At 39.8% G+C, this 23,942-nt stretch overlaps 1 protein-coding gene across 2 annotated transcripts in view; it reads left to right on the top strand.

Annotated features, from left to right (window-relative positions):
• kcnt1b (potassium sodium-activated channel subfamily T member 1b) overlaps positions 1-23,942 on the top strand; it is a 64,018-nt gene that overhangs the window by 24,805 nt on the left and 15,271 nt on the right. For both annotated transcript variants that reach the window (XM_054610485.1, XM_054610483.1), the window contains exons 2-16: positions 10,363-10,442; positions 12,053-12,158; positions 13,049-13,097; positions 13,265-13,324; positions 14,770-14,844; positions 14,938-15,021; positions 16,159-16,253; positions 17,866-18,046; positions 18,487-18,651; positions 18,932-19,068; positions 20,172-20,235; positions 20,490-20,598; positions 20,868-20,976; positions 22,408-22,557; positions 22,689-22,924. In XM_054610485.1, coding sequence (XP_054466460.1) covers positions 10,363-10,442; positions 12,053-12,158; positions 13,049-13,097; positions 13,265-13,324; positions 14,770-14,844; positions 14,938-15,021; positions 16,159-16,253; positions 17,866-18,046; positions 18,487-18,651; positions 18,932-19,068; positions 20,172-20,235; positions 20,490-20,598; positions 20,868-20,976; positions 22,408-22,557; positions 22,689-22,924 — 1,700 coding nt within the window. The remainder of the gene's footprint in view (positions 1-10,362; positions 10,443-12,052; positions 12,159-13,048; positions 13,098-13,264; positions 13,325-14,769; positions 14,845-14,937; positions 15,022-16,158; positions 16,254-17,865; positions 18,047-18,486; positions 18,652-18,931; positions 19,069-20,171; positions 20,236-20,489; positions 20,599-20,867; positions 20,977-22,407; positions 22,558-22,688; positions 22,925-23,942) is intronic.

Raw genomic sequence — 23,942 nt, 5'->3', positions numbered from 1 at the left:
TGATTTTTATATGCAGGTTTGAATGTGTGCACAATTAAGAACCAAATGACACACCAACCGTACATTAAATACCACAACTCTGTGGTTCCATTTCCATAGAGTGCACAACACAATTTCTTCTGCATCAAATCAAACTATGTGCTTAACCTTTGACCCCTAGTCGATCCCAACTGTCCATGTGTCAGCCATTAAAATCAATATCTGGGTATGTCTCTCTGTCTGTCAGTTCCCTCAGTGTTGCAAACTTCCGTTTTCGCCGTAGTCATCTCCGCCTACGAGATCGGCCAAGAGGGTGTGTCCACTAATCCCCTGTGGTTTGCATTAAGTGTCCCATCTGTTCTTTAATCAGCTGAAGCAACGTTCTTTGATTACCCTTTAATGTGCAGAGTTTGCTTTGCATGCGCCTTGTGAATTAATAGCTTTTGAAATACTTTTGTATTTTCCCTGTCGGCCTCAGATGCAGTCAGTTTCCGCTCTGAATGTTTATATTTACTTGTATCAGGAGTTTGAAGGTGACTCAATGAAACCTTGGTGGGAAAGTCTTGACAGTAGGCTTCTACAAATGGAGCTCAGATTCTTCCACAAGGTTATTAAAAAAAAGTTGCATTCTGACTGGAGATTCAAGTGAATGCAAATGTATTGCAGTGGTATCCTGAGTGGCTTCCTTTTTTTTTTATTTTTTTTTGCTCTTTCCTTCCCTTTCCATGCTTCCTTGGCCCCACTCTCTCCTAACCTATGCCTATCTGTGTCCATGTGTGCTGCGTCCAGGTATCAAGAGGAGTACAGTATGGACTCAACCAATGCCCAGTAAGTCCCTGGCAGCATCATGCTTGCATGGCATGGATTGTATCTACAATGGTAACTGTACACAGGACTGTTTTTTGCGAGCACCAAAGCACATACATAGTATTGTTCGTTTCGGATTTTGCTGTATGTGGGACCTTATGCCTTGGAGGTAATATCACCATTACACGTTTTCTCTGTAAAGTGGGCAATGATCGTTGTGGTAATGGGTGCAGAATGCTGAGAATAACCCATTCATGTGTCGCTACCTTTTCAACAATTATTGTGGCAAAAGACTCAAAAGAAACATTTAGCACAGAATAAAGCTTTTTGTCACATTCGATCACGTCACAGTAAATGGTGAAAAGGCAGCTTGTGTGTTTTAATCAACTTATTCCGGGTGTATTATTATTATGTCCCTCCACTGAATGTGCACACCCGTCTTGACTCTATCACTGTTGTCAATGTGAGATCTTGGCTTAAAGATGAGAGAGCCTCTGGACACACTGCGGGTTGTATTGGTGAAATAAGTGCTGAAATCACCAATATGTCAATTGTTTTTGCTGTATTAATGCTGTGTACTGCTGCTTAGCGACTGAACAAGTTTATTCTTGAGCATCTAGACAGGAAAACCCAGAAACATTCAAAGCTTTGTATTTAATTTGCCATTTTTGTCTTATGAAAGATGAAGACAAAAATCTGACTTTCAGTTTTATCGGAACGAAAAGGGCGGCAAAATGTGCAACAATAACATGAAATGAATTACAGCGATAAAAAACTAATACATGCTCATATGTAAGCCTATAAACAAATAATTAACTAACTTTAGCCTTTGCCAACATATTGAATAAAAGGCCGAGGCGACAAACACACCTTCTACAGACAACAAACAGCACTATCTGTCCCAGATTATTAATTCATGTTGATGCATGACGGATAATGTAAGATTACTTTTTCTTATCTCATGGGCTATTGGGATTTTGATGGGTAATGCAAGCCTATATTTATTTATTTAAAAAAAAAAATGCATACACATATTGATTTGGAAGTCAATTACCATGGTAACGGTTGAAGCTTTGAACCATTCATTTCAGCCTTACAGCTGAGTCGTGGTAATAAAAGGGGTGAAGCATGGAGGCCACATCAGTAATCGACAGTGATTGTTTGTTTGAAATATAATTATTTAAAATGTAGTCATTCGTTGTCCAGAGACAATCAAGCCAACTCCCCTCTTGAATCTGTAAATCTCATACACATGTTAAATCTTCGTCCCAAATCATATCCATTTTTTTTGGCATATATAGATTTTCTTGATCTAGAAAGTCTGGAAAACCCCCCAAAAACATGAAATGCAATTTAAGCAAATCTGATTAAAACCACAGTTGAAAGTGTCTCAGCCCGGACGCTCTGACTGCTCAAATTCAATGTTTCATGGTGTGTAGGTGCTGAGCATACCATGCTGCTACAAGCAGAGCGCTATGGAGGACAACAGAGGAGAACAACAGTCCGTGGACAGGCACTTTCACTTTGCTTTCACTTCCTGCTTCTTCCTTCTCGCAGTGTTTACCAGCCTTCTCTGTTGCTGAGTTTATCTGGGTTCTACAACGTAACTTGACAGCCTGATTGTTTTGAGAGCAAATGCTTCCATCTTTAGAAATCCACATCACCAGCGTATTTGCATAGTTTTTTTTTTTTTGCATAGTTTCTTTTTTTACAGCATGTATTGACTACATGCCGGTTGAAAAAACAAAAGAAATATACATTCATACTGCAGGCAAATCAGATTTGTTTCTAAAATCAGATCTTTAAGTTATTTGCAAATTATCAGATCAGATTTGTTAGTCCAGACAGCATGCGTTGCTGTGGTAGCGATGTAGGTATTATATATTATATATAGGCAGTTTTGCAGAGGTTTCATCACCCAGCTGTGGGGGGATGCCTCTTGAGTGAGGTGTTTACTGGGGCTGTGCTGCTTTTGGAGAGTGGATTGGGATCCTGGGGGATGTGCTAAGTGGCGAGCTCTAATCATGTGTTGACTTGTTAGTGTTGTCTTCATCGCGGTTATCCTCTTTTGTGCTGATCCTATTTGTAGAAATTCAGGCTGACAGAGCATATTGCTTTTTGTTTTATCTTGTTAAAAGGGAATAAGCTTCATAAACATTGATATAGACACATATTTAGCTGTTTTCATACATTTGTTTTCAACAACATTTTTCACAAAACTGGCTAAATATGCCGTTGAACTTATCACTCAGAAAAATCTTTATAAATAGAGCTGTATCACATTCATCAATTAGTTCCTAGCTTCCTGCGGCACATATTGCATAATCATTAGCTCTACTAAACACAGCTGTAGGGGAGGGAGTAGTCATTTTCTTCATTGCTCGTTTAAAGACTTTGACAGCGTGACATACGTTTTTTTTTCTCTGCAAATTGCTGCTCGTTCAAGACCAAGCCTGTGTTCTGAAGCGTTCCAGCTTTCATTAGACACCAGAATGCCATATGCTTTGTCATTTTCTAATAAACGAAAATGGCCTCTTACTTGGATACACTTTCTTTTCCCATTTCTCAGCCAGTGTACATCTAACTAACTCTTCCATTTTCTGAGCTTTACTTTTTATAGTTTAATGCCCAATATGTTGGGCTCTTTCTTCGATTGGCATTTTTGAGAAAGACTAATGCCAAGCAAGCAGATCTTATAGAAACCTTTGTGGCCTTTTTAAAAGGTCCCAAAGATGCCATTGTCCAATCTGACAGCCTCATACCTTCATGCCCTGTTTAGGCCCTGAGGTGTCAGTACTCTTTACAGCGCTGAGCCTCAAGCTCAAAGGAATTGAGGGACAGTAAATCTATAGAACCACTGATAGAGGCTTTTAGAATTTACTTTTCATTCCAATTACTTAATTGAAAAAAGTTTGGCAGCACCTAGTGGTAGTTTTTGGTGCAGTGTCACCTGACCTGGCATCTCAGGAAGCTGTTATTGAGGGCAGGTGTGCTGAAAATACGTGGACTATGGAAGCAGAAGTCTTCAAGCGCCACAACTTACTTGTTTTGGTTATTTGGGTTGGTTTCATTTTAGTTTGGTTGGATTTAATTTGTTATTTCCCAACAAATTCAAAGTTTTTGTAAAGCTTGGTTTATTTTTTGGGGGAATGTTTGTTTGGGTTTTTAGATTTTGGTTATGACGCAAACAGAACTGGCCAACAGTCCCAAGCAGAGTTGGTCTGGTTTATTTATGAGTTTATAGCATTCAACCAGCATCCTTTTAAATCCTCTGTTTTCTGCTACTGTCTCTTTTTAGGAACAAGGAACTTCTCTTTTATGTGGATTAACCTTTCTCAGGGACTGCCTAGTGTGTCATCCAATTAATTTTACAATTTAGCTTCTGTGCTCTTGAAATCTTCACTTCAGTCAACAGGAAGATTAATTTGTTTTTACACAAACGGTGTATTCATCCATAAAGTGAGCAGCACTCTCATTATAACTGCATATTTGTGTCAAAACCCCTTGATCAGACCTTGAAAGACACGTGACAACTGCTTTGAATCAGCGTCTTTGACATGCTGAGTCAAGGCTAGAATATAGTAAATTGTGCTGCTGAGCACTTACACTAGCAAAAGCTTTAGAACAAAATGCTTCGGGGATTTCTATGTCCTTGAACACATGTGCACACACACACAGAATAGCTAGGACCCTCTCCACAACACCCACGCACATACACAGCCGCTTACAGAGTGTCCGGATGCCTTAGAGGACCGTAAATGACCTGGGCCTGCTCATTCACATTCATCCCATCAGCCCACAGGACACCCAGCTCCCATTAAGGTGTTTATCCTCCCCATATCTGATTACAACAGAAACTCTTTTATGTCCCCGTTGAGAGTCCTGTTTTCAGTATCCATTTGACAAAGCACTTTCACATTTGCAACAGCTTGCCCAATAGAAGTTTTAGATGCAGCTTGGTGGAACAGAAGCAGAGGATAACAAAGATGTCCAAAGCTTTTGAATATTCAAATTCGAGTGTAATATTTTTAGAATCCCTGCAGGTTTTATATGTGTGAGCGTGGTGCATGGGAAGTTTTCTGTTTTCATCAAGCAGAGGAGGGGAAAGAGCAAAACCTGAGATCTGGAAATAAAAATATTGTATTCATGGTTGTAAGGGGAAAGATGGCTGTTGTGCTGTTTTTAAAAGACAAGATGCCGTATTATTGGTTTGTGTTCTTCTGATTCTGTGCCCTAAAGTCTAGATCTTATTGTAAACCATGATCTAGTGTGCAGGGATCACCAATAAGGCTCACAAGCTTGAAACACAGCCAGAAGGGCTTTCAACAGGGACATGAAGTAGCTAAGGAGTGAGTCATCTTATATATTGTATTGTTGTTTTTGCCGCTGTGCAGCACTAGAAATAAATTTAAGCCGAAACTGGAGCCATCTCGCCTCCTTCTAATCTCTGTTGAGTCTTGCACATGCACAGTACCATTTGGGCACTGGTGAGAAATTGGTGTCGGGAAAAGATAAAGTTTGTGAGCTGAGGTGCAACAAGTATTTCATCCTGGAAACAGGAGTTTAGTGGGCGGCGTTCGAGGACGTAGGCGAAACTCTGAATATATTTTGCAAGTTTGAGAACGAGGTGGATAAAACATGACAATTAATTTTGGTCTTTGTTATTATTTGATAGCCACAAATGGATCAAACAATTAGTTTAGGGGCATTCAAAATTATTTTTGGGCCGGTAGATTTGTGAGCCACATGCCAGATTGGGCAAATTAAGAAAAACATTAACGTTGAACCCTTGTGTGTAATCTAACTCTGATTGGTCAGTGTACACTATAAGATGCCTTCCACAAGACTGGATTTAATTGCTGCTTTGAATCAAGAGCATACGGAAGCATCGGAGCTTGTTTTGTTTGAATTCCATAGTCATTTATAGCCCAATCTTGATGTTTTTTATCAAACCTAACCAAGTAGAAAATGTATTTCCCTCGAAACATAATTGAGAGTTCAGATTAGTTCTATGGGAGTGTATTTTTGTTGGACACAGGGTTGTCTCAGGATAGATGTTCCCTTGATCATGTTTAGCCCCCAGGTGATGTAGCACGAGGCTAACTGATACTGCTGTTCACCTGCTCTTGCCCATGCAAACCCTCTGACACATACTCCATATGGCGCAGAGCATCTGGTGGCTGTCCAACATTTTTATTTTTTTTTCTTCACTAGAATTAACGCAGGCATTTGAACAGCTCTTTTCTGTCAGTTGTATACTCTCTGTGTTTCAGGCAAGGGTGGATTCAATTGTAATCCTATTAATGGCAACGGTCATGGTGTACTCCATATAGTTGTCATTGGGTGTGCCACTTTAACACTGAAGGCTTGATCATATCCTTCCCTCCAGACTCCATCTTCCTCTCAGATTACACTTTTGCTCCTCATTACTTTCATTATGATCACGAACCTGGTACTGTTCTATATCTATATACTCTGTTCTATATACAAAAGGCTCTACATTACATTACAGTCATTTTAGCAGACGCTTTTATCCAAAGCGACTTACAATAAGTGCATTCAACATAGGTATTCAAGAGAACTACTAGTCCCCAGAAGTCATAAGTGCATCTCCTTTATTAAACAAGCATCTAAAAGCATAAACCAGAGCAAAAGTACAGAAACAAACTAATACGAATACAATAAGTGCAACAGACTAATACGAATACAATAATTCTACCATGTCTACATACCATGTAGACTTGTTAATTGAGGACATAAGGTTGTCATTCATTCTCCATCTATTGTGACTATGTACAAACGTTCCTGGCTTATGCCATGCCAACCATCTTTAAGCTTTAGAGGAGTGAAGGGAGCGTCTCTTCCTGAGAAGTACCAACCTGTTGTAGATGCTGTCTGACCTCTTGGATATTCAAAACTGCTCTTGTTTATATTTGCCAAGTGTGGCTGATGTATACATAGATGGTGGTGGTGATGGATTGCAGACATCAGAGATGCCAGAGAAAAGAGCGTGAGTACTTAAAAGGTATGGCTGTAGGCCTGCGGTTGCTGGCAGTCGTCAAGCTGGAGTAAGTGCTATTTGCAGCCTGAGTCAGAGCTACTTAGAAAAATGACAATATGCACGGTACTTGGCAGAGATATGTATCTTAATTTATGCTCTAGTGGTGGTTTATTGTTTCAAACATAAAAAGTAAAGGACTATACTTTGCCTATGTGGTCAAAAAAAACCCACTAACGCTGTGGTCTGTAAGTGTTTGAAGGGGTCACAATTTTCTTTTCTTTTTTTGGCTTTACTTAACACTTAACACTTACAAATTATTATGAAATGATGGTGCGGCTAAAGAATTTGAAGGTGTTCATATTCATATTGGGTCAAATGTAGGATTTGTAGCCTTGTACTCTTTTCTTTACACCAATGGGTTGTATATTTCATTACTTTGAAGCAATTTTGAGTTTGAAAACCCTAAATAGATTACACTATATAATTATGTTTACATTATCTTGTTTGACACTGCAATTCAAATTATACCAGGCAAATAAGATTCAAAATTCATTCATATAGCCTAACAATATCACATTGATTTAAATTGGCTATTGATGTTATTGTATAACACAACAAAATCTTAATCTGCAAAACAACTTAAAGTATTTGACCCACCTCTTGTTGCAGTCATCGACCGTCTTGCTGTGGCCAGATGTTTTTTTTGTATTGAACAATTTCAGCACTCGTTACTTTTCCCAAATCATCGGCTTTGACAGGTTCCTTAATTCTGCTGCTGACACTGGAACAGATTTTTGACTTTCCTTTATGGTTCTCATAAAGCAGGGTTAATAATGAACATACGGGGCAGGGAGGCCTTATACTGTATTATTTGATCCTTAATTATGCACTCATTTATGCACAGGTGGCATTAATCATGTTTACGCTGATCATCTACACAGTTCTATGAAGTCAGAAGCGTTTGCTGAATCTGACGTGGCACATTCTTACGAGCCCAAGGTATGGAAAATAAAAAAGGAAGAGCAAGATAAGACGAGAATAATGAAATATTCTTGCTTGAGGTCCTTTTGATCTTAAACAACCAGCAAGAGCAAAGCTATGACTTAGAGTAAGGAAGAGCTATGCTGCTAGAATGGCTCAAAAAGTTACAATAGCAGCACTACATGGTTCTCTCAGTAAGGATAAAAACACCCTCAGAGCTACAAGTCAGACCAAACATTACCCTCATAATCACTGTTTGCTTTTCAAATATGATGTGATTAAAATAGAGAGCTAACACAAAAGATAATGTGTCTCCGCCCAGATGTTTACAGACTGTAATACAGGTCAGGTGTCTCCCCTTACATCCAGATAAGCCTCTCCTAATGCTCAGTTTTTTTTTAATCTGTTGTCATAACACAATAATAGTTTATTTTGGAGTCACATTTCAGGTTTTTGCTAAGTCAACGTTTTCTATGTGATGTGTAATTACAGGTGCCTGTAGTCAAGCTGGGTAAACATGAAGCCCGTGTAGCTGTTGTCCATTCTGACAGCTGTGTCAATGGCGACGACACACACTAATGATTTCCTGATTCGCCACTGACGCTGGAGCAGTGGATGCTCTTGGTTTTTGTGTTTTACAGTGTGCACGGTGTTTCGGTAGGATGGAGTCGGTGGGGAGGGGGATGTTAGTGTGTGGGTGGTGCCATGTCCATGTATGTGTGAGGCTACGGCTAATCCCTTGTACTGGAAACAAATAACACCCAAACACAGCCTGCCGTGAACATTTCCTGCCTTGGAAGCTGTCTCCATGGCGATAGAGCCGGATGAGGGAGAGGGGGGGAACAGCTGGAAGATGGTGCACATCTCATGTTCTTTTATCCACCTACACTCTTAATCTGCACATACATACCTATCTTGGGATTTGGCTGCTGTAATTGCCCTCCTACTCACCTCTTTTTGTTTTTGTTCACCCTGCATTCATCTTGTCAGACAGGGTGGAAGGCTCTAAAGGGTCCCTCCTGGAATCACGAGGCCATAGTTGATTCCCCTCCATGCTCATTAGTGACATCGAGCTCTCTACATTACATAAACTGTTAATAGGCCTGTCTCACTACCTGTATTCATCTGACCTATAAACAGTACAGTAGATACTTAAGCAGTCGTTTGGTCAATCTCCCAAGACTATTAAAGTCCATTATGTCTGCCCAATCCTTTAATGCTGAGGATGAGTCATAAGTGAAAAGACAGTCCATTTGATTTGAAGTAGCTTTGTTTTTCAGGAGGGAGGTCATTTATTAATGGAACCTTTTGTGGTAATCCTCAATATTACCACGTAATATGGATATATGAAGAACAAATAGTCTTTATCCAATCAACATTTCAGATGTATGTGGTTGGGTACTTAATGTGCTTATGAAATATTAAGAGCTAATAGAAAGTATTAAACCCTCCTAGGTCCATTTTACACGCACAAATTGATCAGTTTTGATGATGAATGTCTCAGTATAGCACTTAAAAAACCCTTACCTTCCCATGTGTCACATCTTTACAGTATGACTATAAGTCCTAGCTGGTGCACCATTAGGAGAATGTCTGTCAGTGTTTGGAAAAAAATGGGCCATTTATTTATGTAATAATCTGCATTATTTAACAAGTGCCAGTGCTGCACATTGAGTTCCAAGCTCATATGCATTTGTGGCAGATTTTGTTGCTTGGTGAAGGGGAGCTCTATACAATGACTGATGGTAAATGGAGGGTTATGGAATTAGTGTAGTCAGAAGGGAGACTTTCACAGCTTTTCCCTGCACTAGATTTCCACACGTCCTTTTTTTTCTTTTTTTTTACTGGAACACTTCGACTAACACAATTACGGCAATGGCACAATTAATATTACCAATGTGTTTGTTTTTTTAACGATGGCAGGATGCAAACAAAGGCTGGGTATCAAACCTCAATACTTTTAATGTATTTACTGAAATGTATCCTCTGCATCAAGTATCAATCTGTCATGCATCGAATGCTTAGTCATATTCTAAGTCGTGTTTTTCCTTCTTTGATGAGACATTTTCTGTTTCAGTCTAGTGCTTATAAGTGTGATTGTTATAAGCAATATGTCAATCCCTGGCTAATGTGTTCCTACTGAAGACATGCTGTTAAACTTTAGAAACGGGTTATGGATAAATACTTATATTTTTAAAAAGGCTTAATCATTTCCTGAAACAGCTTGACACGGTACTTTTTAGCAAACTCTATCCAAACAGGAATATAAAGCCTATTTGTTGGTGACTATTTTCAGCTACCAAAACATTAAGACGTTTAAAAAGTTGGGTTTTGCTAGTGTTTATATTCCTCAAACGGTATATAAAGTATATCATTTTGGTATCTGTACCGAAACTCAGGTATTGTTTTGGTCTGTAGCCAAAGTAATATAACTGCAAATCCACTGCTTTGTCTCCCACCTGCTTATATATAGTACCAAGGTAAGATTTACACTGTTTGGTCATTTCTGTGTGTGTATATATGTTTCCCGGCAGGGCTTAGTGCATGCTCACCTGTGTACATTTACACTGACATCATGTGACTGCTCCCCACAGGGTGCAGGTCGAGTTCTACGTGAACGAAAACACCTTCAAGGAGAGGCTGAAGCTTTTCTTCATCAAAAACCAAAGGTCAAGTAAGTACAGCCCACTGGGAACATCCCACCGTCTCCTCTCTCTTCCCATAATGCTAAGAGGCTTGCTGCTGCTAGATGTGCTCGGAGCTAAATGAGCAAACAAAAACATAATGTAGGAAATTGCAGTCAGTGATGACGCATATCGTATTCCTTTTTCAAATGGGTCTCAGTTGGATTGTTATTGTTACATTAGCTGTCTCATTGTGAAACATTGTACAGTGTATATAGTCGTGCACAGCAAGGACAGAGAGTAAGGCTCATTTGTTGAGAAACGAGGCAGCGCTGCAGTGTTTTTCTCAAAACGAGATAAAAGAAAACAGCATCTGTGTAAGAGACGGTGGTGCAGCACAGCAGTTTGGTGCATTCTGTCTGGAAGCCACTCGTCTGGTTGTTATAAATGTTCTCTATGGGAACTCTGTGTCTCTGGTAGAACACGTTGTTACCATTACATTACATTACATTATAGTCATTTAGCAGACGCTTTTATCCAAAGCGACTTACAATCAGTAGTATATTACATATCATTCACCCATTCACACACTGATGACAGGCTACCATGCAAGGTGCCACCATCAGACTCTAACTAACATTCATTCACATCAGTCCACACCGATGGCAAGCCTTCGGGAGCAACTTGGGGTTAAGTGTCTTGCCCAAGGACACATCGACTGCCGAAGCCGGGTATCGAACCACCGACCCTCTGATTGGAGAACTACCTTGCTCTCCAATACGCCACAGCCGCCCCATACCATATCCTCGACACTGACATCTGTCGCCTTTCCCTCAACTTGTCACTATCCCTAAGCCACAGCAGCATTTGACAACACACGGCAGACTCTTATACAAATGTCAGACCAGGCTGCAGGGGTCTGTTGCTCTATGCCATTCCAGCGCCGTTTGTTTGTCCAGTTTCAAATCATTTAAACATCGACGCCGGCTTCGTCTGAAGAGGTCGTGTCACGAGATATTAGGTATAGCCGCTGAGGCTGATTTTGGAATTGGGTTATACAACTAGCACCACCCTCTGACTGGCCGGCATGTCTGCAGCCAAGTTGCTGTTCTGCATATTTGGTGGTGCTGTGTGCTTACTAGTAATTGCCTACACTTATTTAAAAAGGAAATTGTGATTCTACAAACATTAGTATCTCCCTTGCCTATCTCTGTGCCATCCCATCGGTCATTTATCCTGCTCCGTCTTCATATTAGACGCCCATAAAAGTGCTGGTGTTATCTGATGTTATTCTTTGAGGGTTTTTGAAAGCCAATGCGTCAGAGGAAAATCTGTTGTGACAGGGTGCCAGAGCAGCATAGAGCTACATCAGTCATGCTTCAGGGCTTCGACACATCTAGCCCCTTTAAGCCTTTCACTAAAGGCGGTTTATGCACCTAAACAACTGGTGTTCAAGATGTATCGACGTCGTCAGCAGCACACGAGGGGGTCATAACACTGGAGGGTCTGAACTTTAGATGGTGGACAACTGTGAAAAAAGTGTGCAAAGCTTTAAAGCCACATTTACAACCAAAATATCAGAGATCTAAAAAAAAACAACTCATTTTTAGGTGTTGATCTCTTCCGTTAAGCCAGACCGCTTGTCTTTGTTGGTCCACAGGCCTGAGGATCCGCCTGTTCAACTTCTCACTGAAGATTCTCACCTGTGTCCTCTACATACTGAGGGTCACCCTCGACAACCCCAAGGCAGCCAACGGAAACCAGTGGTGAGAGTCACTCTCAGCAGTTGCAATCCCACTCATCAGTTATCCCCTATTCCAGATGTGAATATATTTTCTTTATAGATTTTTGAGACTTCGTTAATGTGACAACCTTTGATTCAGAAAAGGCTGCAAGTGTTCAGAAACTGTTTTTTGAAGAGGACGCTTCTTTAATCTTAACTCCTCATCGCCTTTTTAAATATATCTATCCTTATCCTCTTGTATTATATTTGAAATTAGCTAGATGACTTTCATATTCAGAGAATATTTTCCTCTTGCCATGTGCATAGAGCAACAAATGTGAAAGATCTAATTAGAGCAGAAACACCTATTCAAATTCAGATGTTGCTTTCAACACTTTGAATAAGTCGAAGGTTTTTGTTTTTTTTCTAATTGAGATTTTTCTCCCAAAACTAAAAACTAGATGTGTCTCATTAAATGTTTGTTTCTGCTAACTGTATCCACGGGCTGTCTTAATGTTTTTCTTATTTATTTTTAAAGTGCTGAAGTGATTTTAATTTGTGTGTGTCGCTCCGTCTGTGCAGTAATGTGGAAGTAGTGGATTGTTTGTATTGCTTTGACTGCCAGCAGCTTTTAGAGACATGTGGGTTTGTTTCTTTATGGCAACATACCAGCTGAACGAAATATTTCCCAGCGGGTATGTTTCCATTCACATTCACACACACACACGTTCACATTCTTTTTGTGTTTCCCCTGTTACCGTTTTTCTCCACAGTGCAATATGTTGGAGCAACAACAACACAGCCAACTCGTCAGAAATCGACTGGTACGTTTCGGTCTTAATGGCATTTCATTATAAACTGAAGCGCGTTCACTGCGGACGTTGCAATTATATGGAGGCGCAGCAAAGAAACCTTTCATATGGTTTTTGACAGGTCGTTGATTTTCTGGGTTCACAGATGGGAACCTGTATGGGCGATACAGGTGAGACTTATAAGTGCACATGAATCCAATTCCACTGCTTGAAGTAACTCTCAAAGCAACCCAGAGACATTAGCAGCCATTTATTGGATACGAGCATTGCAGAGCAGAAGAGATGAGTTTGAAGTTGCTGTGTTCACCGGTCTCTCTCTCTCTCCCCTCTGCTCCAGGTGACAGTGGCCTTAATCAGTTTCTTGGAGACCGTGCTCATCACATATCTCAGCTACAAGGTAAGGGACCGGTGCACAGTTTCTCTCTTTTATTCTGAACCGATGTCTTACAGCTGTCTGATCAAAGTCTAGAACTCCTTGATTGTTCTCCCTCGAGAGCCGACAACTCTCTAACCTCTTCAGTGTTCAGTCCAGGTCCAAGCAAAGCACCTATCAGAGACACAGGGCGAGAAGACTTTGCCCACTAGTTTTAGACTCAGACATCACGCACGGTTACAAGTTACATAAACCTCTTTGCAGGGCTGGAAGTGCTCTTTTTGTTTCATCTATTCCAGTCCTCTAAAGGTGCACTTTATTCCCTTAAAATGATTCCCACATGAATTTAAAGGTGGGACTCTGCAAGCAGTGAGTGAAGATATCACCATTATGTATTCTAAGGAAATATGGTCTTTGCTTGGAAATTGTTGGTTACGCTTTGCTGCTTGTTCCATATGTTTCAGTTTCTTCCCCCCTCGGTGATCCTCTGAAGTTTTGTCTTGGTTTTATTATTTGCACTTTCTTTTATCTGTTTTATGTCTTGCAATGTCTTTTTCCCCCTTTCTCAGAAGACTGTTAAGGGACTCATTCTACGTATATTTACGGCGGAGCAAATCACTTTTTTCATCTATTGATAAAATGTTTTGGTATCACACGCTTTTACTTCTTTCTTTTTTAAAAGCATTACGGACAGAAGACACCACTGAACTGCACTTTGTAAACTCTGCTGCGCTCTCAATATGTGATCAGTATTCAGTCCCACACACTGATTGTGCAATTAGCTGCAACCATACTTTCACTGTATGCACATACTTTATTATCTGGCCTACATCTTGTGTCCACAAAGTATTTTCAGACTAAATAAAAACTAATGAACTAGTTTTTTTCCTCTGTCATTTTGAAATAGTTTTGCTTTCCTCCATGCAAGGCTTTTTTGAATACATAATTCAGCATAAGCTAAATTTACATAACACATGTCTGGAAGCAAGAGCAGAGAATTCAGCATACAGTAGTTTACAAAGTAAAGTCTTCAAAAAGAAATATAATCTAGAAGAAAGCATTTGTGATGAGGAGATATTTCATTCATATTTCAAGATTATAATAAAGATTATAATAATAATTACACAGTAGCTAAGCATCATTAACATGCTCCACAAACAGGCACTTCAAGAACAAAACTAGGTCAACGAGGGTTGTTGTTTCCTGACCCGACTTTAATTACCAACCTTTTCATTCCAGCTTTGAGGACCTCGGATCAATACTAAGGTTGTTTATTCCAAAGAATGAAGCATTTTAAATGTTCTTATTAGAGGAACAAGGAACAACAACTCACAACATACAAAACGGCTGTCCGCTTGCATGTTATACAGTATTGTTCTCATATCTCATATCTCGGCTGGAATTACATTCTTAAACAATCTGCGCTGTCACTGGTTTATTTAATCATTTCCCATCAATCTGCCTTCTAGGGGAACATTTGGGAGCAGATCTTCCAGATATGCTTCATATTGGAGATGATCAATTCAGTGCCATTTATAATCACAGTGAGTAATTCATTTAATCACATGGGCAGTCAATATGTTTAATTAAAAAAATGTTTCACTGATGTATTTCACCCCTTTACTCTCTTCCTTAAGATCTTCTGGCCTCCATTGAGAGACATTTTCGTCCCGGTGTTTCTTAACTGCTGGCTTGCCAAAGGTGCTCTGGAGAACATGATCGTAAGTATTTCAAGGAGCTGTAATGCATTAAAAGAAAAAAAGGCACAAAGAAATCACATTTGTGTTTGTTTGTTTTTTTCACCACTGAGGACTTATAAAGTACTTTATCTATCCTGTCACAGCCATATTGAAGGTCTTCAGCTCATGGGTAAAGCTGGCAATAAGGGCTGACTGGGTTTATACAATTTAAGAGAATTCAATTGAGCTGACACAGTGCACCAGCCAATGTATCTTTCTGAGGCTAGTGATATTAGCTGTTAGTTTGTGTTACATTGTTGGAAATGGTTGCTGTTAACGCTGGTTTCTTTAATACATTAGGTTGCTGGCTATTTAAAAATTGTTAAATCAGGGTAACTGAGCCGACTCTTGTTTGGAGAAAAGATAAAAGATGCTAGGACTTTTTTTCACAATTGCCTAATGTATTAAATGAATTAAACTTTTAGTTTAAAATTGATCCGACACATCCATATTACAGCATTTTTTCAAGGTTTGTATCTTGTATGGACGGTTTCATAGGGAGCTGCTTATGACTCACTCGTTCAGTTGATTTTAATTAAGTAGCAGCAGTTGCTTGGGATTAATGATGCAACTCCAAAGCGTGCAAATTCTTAATATACTGTAGGCCTATATATGGAACAAGAAAATGCACATTTTGAACACAAAATGAAGGCAAAACCAAACACTGCAATGCAGCATTAAGACATATAAAGGATAGAAATGCCTGGTGCCTCAGGATTCTGGTGTTGTAGTATCAATATGTCCATGATTTATCATACAGAAGGTGCTGGTACATGGGATTCAAAGCAATTAGATGACATCCAACTGGCGAAGTGTGTTCTCTTCGCTGTGATTCAGATGACACCGTGACAGAGTAAGAGCCTCATGCCAAGGCGGTAGTTGGGCAGATGGTAGAATCCGAGGCCAAGCAGACCAGCACATGGAGAGAAAACAGGGACAGTTTGGAGAGGCGATGAAGGGAGGCGGTGGCAGGCAGAACATGCTAACAAGGTGCAACTGGAAATGAGTTGTGAGCTCCTACATTTCAAGACGGAGTAGGAGAAAACACACTGTTGTATGACAACGAAGGACAGTGGGGTGGGATGTATATTTAGTAATCTCTTTTTCCCCCATGTCCAGAATGACTTCCATCGTGCCATCCAGAGGACCCATTCTGCCATGTTCAACCAGGTGTTCATCCTCATCTGCACCTTAATGTGTCTGGTTTTCACTGGGTGAGTGAACCTCTGTTCTAGTTACCCACAGACATGTATTACCATGCATGGTTCAGGAAACATGATGATATCTAGCACAGTTGCAGTAGTGTGCATGTAATGTACAAGGTAGATTATAAGGAAGAAGCTATACATGCTGTAATAGTAGAGATTGAAAATGTAGTTTGCGTAAGTAGACACACAGGCTCTGCTGTTATTGGCACAGTGGTGGGGTGCACAGATTCATCTGACGAGATCAAATTTGACCAAAAAAGCCTCAAAATGTAAACCGCTATGAAAAGCTACGAAAAGCAAATGGTAAATATATAGCTATTTGTAAAATGTACATACATGTTAATACAAATTTAAAAAGATAAAGATCTTGGCATTTGTTATCTTGGAGTTGGAACTATTTTGTGACCACAAATAGTCATGAACAGCAGTGAAACATGAACTAACAACAAGAAAACACAGCAGGAAAAGGTGATAAATCATGGGAACCTGACTTTTACAACACTAATCTGTTTTGATCAAAGTAAGTTATTAGATCTTTAGCTCTCTAAAAGAATAACTCACCCATACATTTTATTCTTGAATAAAAACATGTTTTTCTTGCTTACCTTCACTGTGACCAGAGAATCTATTAACGGATAAAACTCTTCATGTACTGAGTTAAGTGGGGGCCGCATATAATAACAGCAAAACTATATCAAAACTTCTGGTTACAGCCCCTTGCACAACATGTGCAGTACAATCCCAGTTAAATGTATCCAGCTGAATGCTCACTACTTCCCAAACACATGCATTTCAGCTAAAACCTTACAATTAAAACACTTTGCACCCACATGAACAAGTAACACGCCTGCACAAGCATGAGACTGAATATGCAGAAGTGTTTTAAAAGGTCTGTTTTAAGGTCTTAGGTGAGTAATTTAAATGCAAATGATAATTGTGTGGGTGAAGTTTTCCTTTAAATCCTAGTGTGTAAGATTTGGCCTCATTTAGCCGTGATTGAACTGTAACTTTTCCCGAAGGCCAAGCATGTAGGAGAACGCTGGTGGTCAGTGCTGAAACACTAAAACGTGAATGTCCCTAGAGCCAGCGTTTGGTTTGTCCATTCTGGGCTACTGTAGAAATATGACGGCCAGCTGCATGAAGAGGACTCAGTTCGTATGTAGATACAAACAGCTTATTCTGAGGTAACCAAAACACAACGAAACATGCTTCATAATATTCTACTCCAATTCTGCCAATATATCCCCCTAAATGCCACACACTGTGCCTTGGCCTGCACCTACCTCCTCTACTCCACTCTGTCCAGTCAGAAATCCTCATTCGCCTCAGGGTTTCATTAAATCTCCAACTCATCAATGTAAAAAAACACAAATGGCTCAAGCTTGGAGGTGGAACCGACAGAGCAATCAATAATGTCACTTTAAATGACAAACTGATGAGGAGCCTTGAGTGTATTGACTCTACCGCCCTTTCATCTTTGGAAAATTGAGTTCGATATCCAGTCCACCGGGCTAAAACAGCTTCCCCTCGTAAGCTGTTTGTATGTTTTAATTATCTTTACCCATAGGAGAAATGTCCGATGTAGCATCATGTAGTATAATTCCCCATCTCTCTGCAGAGCCTGTGGTATCCAGCATCTAGAGAGAGCCGGGAAGCAGCTGGACCTGTTCGACTCCTTCTATTTCTGCATCGTCACCTTCTCCACCGTGGGCTACGGAGACGTCACGCCCCAGATCTGGCCCTCCCAGCTGCTGGTGGTCATTCTCATCTGTGTTGCGCTGGTGGTGCTCCCACTGCAGGTAATGACCGCAGAGGGAACTAACCTGGTGTTTTTCCCCTAAGTACTGTGACGGGTTCCAGACTTTGGTTAACCTCATACTTGGTGCTGTCTCATCATCAGCAATTCTTGTCATGTTCCTCTTCTAGTGATGACCTTTGTGGGACTATTATCAAATATCAAATGACATAAAATCCGGGGCGAGTCATATCGTCACTTGCTGAATGATAAATCTACCTGTTCACTCTGTTATTTATTATTAAAGATCACAAACACTTGTTTGAGTGCTCGGGAAGAAATATAAATGAGTTCCTGCTGCTGGCAAACTACTGCATCAGCAGTTTTCACTTCAGTGCTTTCACCGTCTGTGTCCAGGCCGCTTTATCAAGCTGTCATTTGTTATTGATTTAATTCTTGTTGCATTTAATTTCACGTCGGTGTTGTTGTTGTTGTTTTGGTCAGTTTGAAGAACTAGCGTACCTGTGGATGGAGAGCCAGAAGTTAGGAGGGAACTACAGCCGCCACCGGGCGCAGACGGAGAAGCACGTGGTGTTGTGTGTCAGCTCGCTGAAGATTGACCTGCTGATGGATTTCCTCAACGAGTTCTATGCTCATCCGAGATTACAGGTACCAAAACAAAACAGATGTATGTAATCAGTGCAAAAACCATACATGAAAAACCAAAGCTGCTTTTTGCCAGCAGCATAGGAGTGGTTAAGTGATAAGCAGGATGACAATAACTGTAGATTTATGTTTCAATACAGTAACTTAATTCCATTTTGTGACATAAAGTTTGTGTAGTATCGCTTTAGAATGAATGTAGGATATGCATCTAGCTGTAAAAGCCTGCACATTATATAAAACTTGCACGATTCAAATAGATGCATTCGTCTTCCTTGTTTTGCAGGACTACTACGTGGTGATCCTGTGTCCAACGGAGATAGACATTCAGGTTCGCCGTATCCTCCAGATCCCTCTGTGGTCCCAGAGGGTCATCTACCTTCAGGGATCTGCCCTCAAAGACCAGGACTTAATGAGGGCCAAGTGAGTGAAAGTGTGGCATTCATGCTTACATTTAGACAAACACATTTATGCAGATGGGAGTGTCATCTCTGATTCCAGCGTTCTCTATAAAACTGCATTTACTGTATGCATCGAATAGTGTATTTAATGGCAACTCATTGAGATATTATCAGGCTACATGAAACCAGCCCGTGTTTTAATGCCGAATAAAGTCATTTAACCTGCATGTAATATCCTTTATAAGGTTTGACCTTAAGTCTAGCACAAATTATATGTTTTATTCATTTTAAGTTCTGGGAAAGAATCTCCATATTAAAATGTTAACCTAAATGTAAAGTTTAAGCCCTCCACTGGCAAATCAGAGTCTGTGAAGTTCTCATATAGTGGAGGCGGCACTTACACTTTCACTTGGCTGCCCTCTGCTTGCACATCAGTGTAATGGGATTTCACTCTACATTGATCAGCTCCTCACATCAAAAGGCCACACAGGATAGGCAGCAATAGAGACTGATGGATCACACTGGAATATGTCTGACCTGATCATTTTGTCTTTGTACCTACAAAATATTGCAGCACCTGTGTGCCATTCAGGCAGATCTTGCTGCTTGCTGGCAGAAGTTTTGATGCTAAGACGTCAAAGTTCCTCTTGCTAAGACGTATAGGAAAATAAAACTGTTCAGCAGGGCCGTCTCCTTTCCTAAAAGCCCCTCATTGAAGTGCAAAGTTATGCAGGTGATTAGATTCCATGGCAATTTCACGCACCAACGTGTTGTAGATAAAATCACACAGACAGGTAAGCCTCATAGAAACATCCACTCTGCTAAGCTGACAGATTTAAAACTTTTCATTTAGCAGTTCATGTGTGTCTACTGTCACAAATGAATGATTTTTCTCCCTTGTGTGTGGCTCTTATGTCAAATATCAGCAGATTGTTTTCACGCTAGAAATGGACCGTTAACCCTTTGTCACAGGACATTAGTACTCACCCCTGCCTGGCTTTTCTACAAAGCATTGATTTCGTAAATACTAAATTTTACGTTTGGCTGAACGTCCTCCTCACAGTAATCAACCCGTGAAACGTCTGTCTGCGTTTCTTTCTGTCTCTTCTCTCTAACTGTGCTCAGGATGGACGACGCTGAGGCCTGCTTCATCCTCAGCAGCAGGAACGAAGTCGATCGAACTGCTGCTGTGAGTCTCATCAACAGGATTCTTGAAATCCAGTACAAACAGTCACACAATAACAATGATTTAAATGGAGCAATTTCCCCCCACACCCTCCTTTTTATAATTTAGCCGAGGGCGTTTGAGATATTGTGATTATGTTGGCCCTGCCATTGAGTATTGGAAGCACACTGAGGCAAACTTTATGGTCCATAAAATTCAGATTGCATTTACAAATGACTTACTGCGTGAGTTAAATTGAGCCTTTTCTCGTCTCACAGGATCATCAGACCATTTTGAGGGCTTGGGCTGCAAAAGATTTTGCTCCAAATTGCCCTCTCTACGTCCAAATTCTCAAACCAGAAAATAAATTCCATGTTAAGTTTGCAGGTAAGTGCTGTGAAGACTTGCTACTTATTGATTAGTTGATATTTTTTTGCAGGGCAGCTATTTTAAAAGTTAAACTTCCTTTAAGCTATGAGTAAAATCCAAACTGATTTTTGAAGAGAGGTTTAGATTTTATTTAAATTTTAAGATTGTTTTAAAGTTTGGTGCAACATGATTTCAAAGTTAATCGTGTTTTGAAATGAATCCTTGTTGGTGCAACCCAGCCGCAGTCTAACATATTGTATTAATGCATTTTATCCCTTTTTAATCAGATCACGTAGTATGTGAAGAGGAGTTCAAGTATGCCATGTTGGCGCTGAACTGTGTGTGTCCGGCCACGTCTACCTTAGTCACACTCCTGGTTCACACCTCCAGAGGACAGTGAGTACATGCTACTAATTCAAAATAATGGCAATTAATATTATCATTTATGGATTTACAGTGCAATCCACTGACCGTATGTCCTTTTTATCACTGTGTGAGTTATCGTTATGGTCCTGCAACTTTCTCAAGGTAATATACTGTACATGCTTTGCACTTGAGGTAATGTAAAAGTTATGAAATATAAGAAAGTGCTCTTACAGTCAAAGTAATCTAATTGTTTGAATTTTGATCCCTGAGGAAATACACTTATTCGCATTCCTGCCAAGAGTTAGATGCGAAGATCGATACCACTGTAATATCTGTCCATTATATTAGCTTAGCATAAAGGCAGGAAACAGGTGGAAAGAGCTAGCTCTGTCCAAATCTAACAGAATTTGCCTACCAACAGGTTTCTTTAACGGATTAAACAAACAGGATACTGTTAAATAGGGAGCTTTAGAGATCCTGGTAGGCAGATTGTATTACATTTTGACAGAGCCAGGCTGTTTTTCCACCTGTCTCTAGTTGTTATGCTAAGCTAAGCTAACTTGTGTACCAGATGGACATGAGATCAGAATTAATATTTTCAACCCAGCAAGCAAAGAAGCTTATCTCCCAAAAAGTTAACCTATTCCTTTATGCTTATTTGGTAAAACCTATGATTTTGAGTTTACAGATTTCTGGAAATATTAAACTTGTTAGTGACCCTAAATAACTTTATTTGGCTTGATATGTTTTTAAACAGTTGCAAGAGAGTTTGACATATTCCTTCTCTTGTAACTTTCACCAAGTAAACTTTTTATCGTGCTACATTAGAGTGCTCTGTTAATGTTTAATATCCCTTTTGTGTGATGAACTATGTTGAAAGATTGATGATTATCATGAGAGAAAGTTGTCTAAAACTTATACAGACTGTACCTGCTTTTCGTCTCTGCAGAGCTGACTACTGTACGGTCACCACTGCAGAAACTTATCACTGTCGGACCAGTAAACCAATAAATCTGGCTGTGTTTTTTTTATATTGTCTGCAAGGTGACCACTATATCTCCACTGCTGTCCACACTAGAGACGTAGCTCATCCATTTTCATTTCCATTATGGGAACTCACATTGGGGCTGTGAAGGTGACAGGACTGGGAATAGACTTCCTTTTGGCAGGTGTTAATTTAAATGTTATCATAATGATTAATAGTCATGATGGATATGAATTGCATAAATATAATGACCTCATTGCCTTTTTCTCTTTTTCTTTATAATTGTGACTAGAATTAAGGAAGTTGGGGAGTATAGGGTCATGAATGGTCCGATAGATGTATCAGTCGACGGGGAAAGAGTTGCAAATAAAATCGTATATTTGGAAAATAAAACATTACTTTTCTTAAAAACAAGGCTGCTTCATGTTACTGTCATTTTAAGCAGTGTCTATGACGATAATGCTTTTTTTTTTCAGGGAGGGGCAGTTGTCACCGGAGCAGTGGCAGAGGATTTATGGACGCTGCTCTGGAAACGAGGTCTACCACATCCGCTTGTGTGACAGCAAGTTTTTCGGGGAGTATGATGGAAAGAGCTTCACCTACGCCTCCTTCCACGCTCACAAGAAGTTAGTAAAAACTTCCACTAGCTTAATCTCAAAACACAGTGATGTTTGATCTAATTAGAGTAAATTCTAATGTTTTTTTGAGCAAAAAATAACCATTTTGAACATTGCATAACCCCATCTTTTCCTCCCAGGTATGGTGTGTGTTTGATCGGAGTGAAGAGGGAGGACAACAAGAGCATCCTCCTTAACCCGGGGCCCCGACACATCATGGCTGGCGCAGACACCTGCTACTACATCAACATCACCAAGGAGGAGAACTCGGCCTTCATCTTCAAACAGGAGGAGAAGCACAACAAGGGCCTGTCGGTCTCCGGCCTCTACGACGCTCCCTCCAGGCTGCCCGTGCACAGCATCATCGCCAGCATGGGTGAGACTCGGACCTGAAAAATTATGTTTGGAAGTTGGTTACGGAAGGAGAAAAGAAAAAGGGAGATAGAAGATGCTGTTTGTTCAGTTTGAAGACAGTCTTACATTTGTTAGGTTGAAAGGGTTTTCATGTACGATGAGAAAATGGCTGCTTTGTTGCTGATGTTTATCGCTCACACCTCTGGAGTGGTGGCTGCCTTGGTGATTCTGTATGCTTTCGCTGATTGTTATGCATGACTTTTTTCTTACATGCGTTTTTTACTTTCTTGGCTGACATTATTGTGTTGTGCTTTTTCTTTGACCTGTAAAAAGTTGATCAGGCCACTGCATATGGTAAGTTTGCGCATGATGCATCACTTTTTCACACATACTTAATAGTCCTGCAATTTAAGGAGTACAAACTTTACATTTGATAGTATGTTAGTGATATTTTATTATTAATAACGCCTCTTAATTCTTTAGTGATTTAAATTATCTTTTTTTATAAGAATTTTTTTTATTATTATTTATGTATTTTACAACCAGTATATCATATATTCGATATATCTGATATATGTATTGTGCATATATCATAATGTATCTGATATGCCTGATGTATTGTACATACAGTATATCATGTATTTGATATATCTGATATATGTATTGTGTATATATCACACATCATATTATATACAGCCAATATGATGCATTTTAGGGCTTTATTTATTGACACAAATACAATGTCAATACTGTTTGCATGTCTTTTTTTGTAACTTGAGAGTACAATTACATGATTCAGAAAGCAATACATTTTCTCCTCAAGATCAAAGCTTCAAAGATCTAAGCTGAGCTAAAGAAGGTGTTAGGATTGTGAGCTGCAAAGATGCTGACCAAGCTAAACATAGACTTATTACTTATACATATAAAATATGAAAAGGCACAGGCGTGTTTTCTGAGATAAAATGGTCATGGATTCAACAAGACATTTATGCGACAGCAAACACTGATGTCTTAACAACACATTACAGTAAAAGTGCTGA

The sequence above is a fragment of the Anoplopoma fimbria genome, chromosome 13 (genome assembly GCF_027596085.1).
Source record: "Anoplopoma fimbria isolate UVic2021 breed Golden Eagle Sablefish chromosome 13, Afim_UVic_2022, whole genome shotgun sequence".
Taxonomy (NCBI): domain Eukaryota; kingdom Metazoa; phylum Chordata; class Actinopteri; order Perciformes; family Anoplopomatidae; genus Anoplopoma; species Anoplopoma fimbria.
Note: the sequence above shows the minus strand (reverse complement) of the source record. Positions and strands in the feature narration are given on the sequence as shown.